The following is a 6,070-nucleotide window of genomic DNA, read 5'->3' as shown; positions in this document are numbered from 1 at the left end:
ATCTGAAAATGCCATCCATGGCTCAGCCTACTTGGTCTCCTATGTCACTGGTAATCGACTAAGCATGAAAGAAGCTACATTATACAGAGAGAACAGCTGTGCCCAAACAATATTAACCAAAGTGTGGGTGTTAAAGTGCTTCTCTCCTTCCCATGTCAGAGATTGAAAACAGGGACATATAACCCAATGCAATTCATTATTTTGATATTGAGTCCTAGTTAAGTATTCAGATGAAGGCAATATTTCTCATCAAATAAGGGGCTCATATACCAATCTTTTATTGAACAAAGAACTGAAAAGCACGTCATCAGAAAATGGATCTCCTTGTGACTATCTTCCTTGCCACTAGCATGCTAACTGGAGCTGTATATCCCAGTCCCCGAAAAGGAGTGAACACCTTCCCTCATGATTGATTTTCTTTCTACCCACATGTTTGCTAAAAGGCATGGGGGCCTAATGAATAGCAGGGTAGCTGTCCTAAAAGCTTGTCATTTTTGTGCCTGGCTTGTCACCATTCCCTGGGTTTGGAGAATGATATTGTATCCTTAAAAGAGGGACAAGACCTGTTATCCTATAGTGTAATGTGTAAACTGCTTTCAGACAGTAGTGTAATTCCTTTAAAACGTTACACTTACACCATGGCTGGTTTGAGTCAGTGGGTAGAGCATCGGCCTGCAGACCCAAGGGTCCTCGGTTCAATTCCAGTCAAGGGCACAGACCTTGTTTGCAGTCTCCTCCCCGGCCCGGGGCCCTGGTCGGGGCTCACGCAGGAGGCAACCAATCAGTGTGTTTCGCTCACATCAATGTTTCTCTCTGTCATTCCCTCTCTCTACCGCTCTCCCTATAAATCAATGGAAAAATATCCTTGGGTGAAGATTAACTAAAAAAACAAAAAGTTACATTTGCAACTAAAAGGGTGCTATTACTCTTCAAATGTAAGGATAATGCTACTATTTTAAAACATTAGAGGTGGGTTGCTACTGAGCCATTCACATGTTTTTATTCTTTATTTTTTTCTTATAACAAATACTTATTGAGCCACTGCTATTATACAAGAAGTACTGGGACCTGTGGGTATAAACATAAATAAGAATTTGCCTCTCACACATGGGTTTCCATTATAAAATGTTTGCAGAATATTTAAAAAATAAGTCTATCCACCAAATACAGTTTTAACCCTATCTCCAACCAAGATAATCAAAAGTTATTAGCATCAAATTAATGGCCATGGCTCTTATTCCTACTTATTTTTGCATGGTCAATAGCAGGAGGAATAATTCTTAGGTCTGGGCTCCCTCTACGTTAGGAACAGAAAAAAAATATGGTTCATTAAATGTTTTTAAATATCGTACTAAGGAGTCTCCCAGACAAATCAATAGATAAGACCTTCATCGTTCACAAATTAGAAAACATCCCGCACTGCCTTCTTGTCTTGGCAGTACCATTTCCCCGCATTATATCAAGAGTAATTTTCATACAGTTTCTGAATATAGGTGATGTGAAAAATGAGTAAAATAAATTACTCCTTGAAATTATATGTTTCCTAGTTTTAACTGAGCTACAAATGTTCACATCTCACCAGCTTAACTCAAAAATAAAAGCTAGTATAGCTATTCAATCTTTTAAAGTCTGCTTTACATCAAACCAATTTAGTGTGTAAATATAGAATTTAATTAAAATACTATACATAAAATATTAACAACTATAGTTATTAAAATTACATTAAACTCCCTTGAGCTTGGCTAACATAATATGAGCTTTCTTTCTTTTTTTTTTTCAATTTAGTAAAGGGAAGAACTTGGTTTAGGGAATAAGTTTTGGTTTTCATATTGTTTGTTCCAGTTCACTAATCTAAAATTATAATCATATAAAAGTACTTTGCCATGAAAAAAACACCAAACATAGTAACTTAAATTTTCCATTGGATTCCAACAAAAATCTAATGTTTTATTTGTTTTCTTTCTTAGCCCTCTTTGAAGACATCTCTTTTTTCTTTCCATCTAGCTTTGACCTTTTTCAATGAGGGTTTAAAAAGGACAGTTAATAAATTTTTGGTAATTTGAATAAATTAGAGAACTTTAAACAGAAAAAGTAGATTTTATTATGCTTGTGGATTAAGGTATCTATCTGATCCTTACTGTACTAGGTCACCCAAATAACTTGGGGAAACTATTTAGATTGTATCACCACTTATATCTGGAAAGAGTCAGATAGTTACCAGACTTATCATGGTGATAACTGCATAAGATATATAAATATAAGTCACCATTTTGTACACCTGAAACTAATAAAATATTATATATGAACTATAATTAAAATAAGTTTTAGGAAAAACACGAAAAATATCCAGGAATAAGTCATCATTATCAAATAAATAATGAGTGGTTTATTTTCCTTTTAACATTCTTTTGCATTTCCTAAAATTCTGACATCAACCACGTATTCCTTCAGATAATTAGAAAATACCTCATTCGTATGGGAATGAAATACAACTGATCTGAAGTGTGGTATTATTTATCTCTCTGATCTTCCGAATGTTGTCCACTTAATTTAATCAGTTATGTGTTAGGTTGTACTAAAGTCTAAAACCCTACATATTCTCATAAATTAATTTCAAAATTTTATTCTAAATGTGCTTTAAGTCAAACTATGATATCCACAAGTTAGTATTCTAAAACAGAAGGTTAGTCCATGTGCCTATCCTCCTCTACATCTTCTGTTTAAAAGTTCTTAAGGAGCAACTTAACTGCTAACTCTAGAAATAGGCTGAGGGAAGCCAAAGGGAGCACTCACTCTATTGCAACATCACTGTATTCACACCAATGTACTCTTCTCAGCTTAAATCAGAAAAACATAGAGGAATCGAATTTCTAATGGAATCTGTATAGTAGAGCAGTCAAGAAAAATATTTTGCTGTCTACTGTCAATTATCTAAGACACTAGGGGGGAAAAAATGACATGGCATGAACTGTAACCATTGTCCTAGTGGAGTTCCGTAGAGAGATGAAAGAATGACAACATAGAGAGGCCATGCTCCCAGAGAGTGAGGAATCAGAAACAGAGTATCTGAGATACCTGGGGTTCTGAGCTTTCTTCAATTCTTCTCCCTCACCGCCAACTCCCTCCTAATTTTCACACATTCCATATACTTATTTTATTGTGCAAAAAAGAGGTATTTCTAGGAAGGGAAACACAATCTTCTTGATTTGTAAACAGGAAAACAAGGTATAAATAATAGTGAAATCAGAAACTGTTCCATTGCAGAGAAGTAGCAAGTGACAAATGAGTCTATGACCCCTCTCAGATAGGATGGTAATCACAGACTATTGGATCTGAAAGAAGCACTAAGTGTCATCTGGTCTGTGGCTCTCAAATTTGGCTGATTGTTACGTCTGCTGGAAAGCTTTGCAAAAATATAGAATCTTAGGTCCCATCGCTGTCGATCCCACTTCACTGGGTCTGGGATCGGCAATGAAATTGGTCCTCCCAATATGTTTTACACAGCAAGCAATTCAAGCCCCCCCCCCCCCCAAAAAAAAAAATGCCTTGGCCGAGTTTCTACTGGTATTCAGTGGAAAATCCAGAGCGGATGGTATAGTATATGTGCAAATGAGAGAGTTGGGGAGGGAGAGGAGGAGAGTGGCTAGGTCTAAATTCAGTTGTCTTTTATTAGAAGAACATAATTTGATTTGTAAATGAGAGAATCAGAGTATGGAAGCACAGAGTGAAGATGGTAAAAGAAGTAAGAAGGAATACATAGTTGTATATATTAAAAAAAAATTGCTCCCCCTCCCCCCCATCTTTCACAAATGCTATGATCTCTGCCTATATGATTCTTAGCAACTCACTGCTCCCGCTCCCCCGATGCTACTCATCTTCCTATGCCCCAGCAGTGGGGAACCTCTTTTCTGTCAAGGGCCATCTGGATATTTATAACCTCATTGGCAGGCCATACAAAGTTATCAACTTAAAAATTACCCTGCCTTATTTGGTCAAACATTTAATTAACTCACCCCTAATACATTGGCAGGGCCAGACTAAATTATTTCATGGGCCTAATAAGGTCTGTGGGCCGGACGTTCCCCAGCCTTGCTATGCTCCCTACTCCGCTCCAAAACTTCAGAGTAAAGAAATTATATTCTTTTAGGCCTTCCCTACAAGTCCCTTTCTTTCCCTGTCACACACGCACACAGCTTCAGGAGAAAAGGTGTAGCAAAAAAACAAAACAAAACAAAAAAAAACCCTAGGTGGAACGAATCCCTATTGGTGGAATTCCAAACATCTTTCACCAGGAAGGAAAGTGACTTGGAAGGCAGTAGTTTTGCCAGTGTCCTTGAAATACAGCTATATTAAAGTGTTTTTTTAATACCTAGTCCTAACTCGAATAAAAAGTGTGCTGTATTACACTAAGGATTCTCTGTATGGATAATCATTTTTTTTCCATAATTTAGATTTGCCATTTCAGGCACCTCCAAACACCCAATTATGTAAATGTTCATCGGTAATGCCAGAACAGTAAATGTTGTCATTTGTAAATTCAAGATAAAATTTCTTGCAAGATTGGACACGTGATTATCCAGTAAGTATTCACTTAAGAAGCCATTTGAGCATTTGGAGTTTGATGCCCAACTATGATGATTAATTAGCTCTTTCTATGATGGGAAACAGAAATAGCAACAGATAATTTCCTTTACCCTAAAGACAGAAATGCAGAAAATCTTTAATATGTCTTGGTTTTAATTCCTTAGGAAAGGAAAGGGGTGGATGGGATATTCCAGCAGATAAACAGCATGGGAAACAGATAAATTACCTGACCGTCCGTCTCTCTGGAAGTCCACATGATACCATTCTCCATCATTCACCTTCTTCTGCAGGGCTTTGATTTTTATTGTACCTGACCCCATGTCTAGGAGGAGGTAGAGGTGGCCATCCAGCATCTCAATAGCAAAGAAGTCAACCTTGATCATCTGTGGGTGCTTGGCATCTTTTTGGTGTCGTGGCTTGCCATGGCTAAATAAGATGAGGCCATTTGGCTCTGTTGTGCGGAAATCGAATGATATGGAGCCTGTTTTCTTTGCATTCCATTTAGGCAAAGAGATGAAAGACTCCGGGGTTTCAAAGGTGATTGGGTCCAAAGTTGCAACATTCTCACATTTAAATGCCACTACTCCATGGATCTTCATCTTCGGGTCTCCTTGCTTGGCAAGTCGAGATAATTCCAGCCTTACATCATTATTTTTATATACAACCTGTAGGCAGAAGGTAACAGTGAGAGACCAGCTCATAGTTTAATATTTAGAATGTGTTGTCATCAGCTCATGTAACTGGTGAGTAGATCAAGAAAAGGTACACAATGTTCAATGCCTTTTGTTGTATAATGCCATTTTTTTCAGCCAAGTAAAATTCAAGTATCAACTCATTGAACAGTAACCATTCCAATATAATGTCATTCATATAATGTGCCTGCACACACACGGAAGCTACCTGTAGTTAACTCAAATAATTTGAATAAATCTGCCGAGAGCTTGCATTTCAAGTATGTGTAGACTTGGATTTATAAAAGCCATTTGCTTTCATTAGTTGACTATTATACTTTGTTTATTAAATACAAGTATTGAGGTTTTTCAGTCTTCTCATAGCTAAACTATCTGAAATTAAATACTTTTGTATAACAGTCCCCTACACTACAGAATCTCTCCTAGTGTCTAGATATCCATGGTGATATACAGGATGGTACAAAAGTAGGTTTACAATGGTGAGTACATGAAACACAGTTTATTCTTTAATTATTATTTATTAATCATTGTATTATTTTCCATATGAACAACTGTAAACCTATATTGTCCCACTCCATATATGTCATTTATAAGATAATCACAAGTTGAGGGAAAGAAAATCCTACATTTTCACAGAAAAATCATAAAATACATCTACGGTGCAGAAGCTAGCTCCTGCCCTGCCCTACATTAGTGACTGTCTGAATAATGTTACGTAATTCTGGAACACGGTGTTTACTCTGGATCCATTCAACCTGGATCACTGGTGCTCCATTTCACTTTGAATATAAAGA

The 6,070-nt window shown here is 36.8% G+C and overlaps 1 protein-coding gene across 1 annotated transcript in view; it reads right to left on the bottom strand.

Annotated features, from left to right (window-relative positions):
• The window catches only part of NRXN1 (neurexin 1), an 889,774-nt gene that overhangs the window by 548,878 nt on the left and 334,826 nt on the right, over positions 1-6,070 (bottom strand). Inside the window, exon 7 of the mRNA XM_015557923.1 lies at positions 4,811-5,249. Coding sequence (XP_015413409.1) covers positions 4,811-5,249 — 439 coding nt within the window. The remainder of the gene's footprint in view (positions 1-4,810; positions 5,250-6,070) is intronic.

The sequence above is a fragment of the Myotis davidii genome, unplaced genomic scaffold, assembly GCF_000327345.1.
Source record: "Myotis davidii unplaced genomic scaffold, ASM32734v1 scaffold6, whole genome shotgun sequence".
NCBI classification, from domain to species: Eukaryota; Metazoa; Chordata; class Mammalia; order Chiroptera; family Vespertilionidae; genus Myotis; species Myotis davidii.
This window is presented reverse-complemented; position numbering and strand designations above follow the sequence as displayed.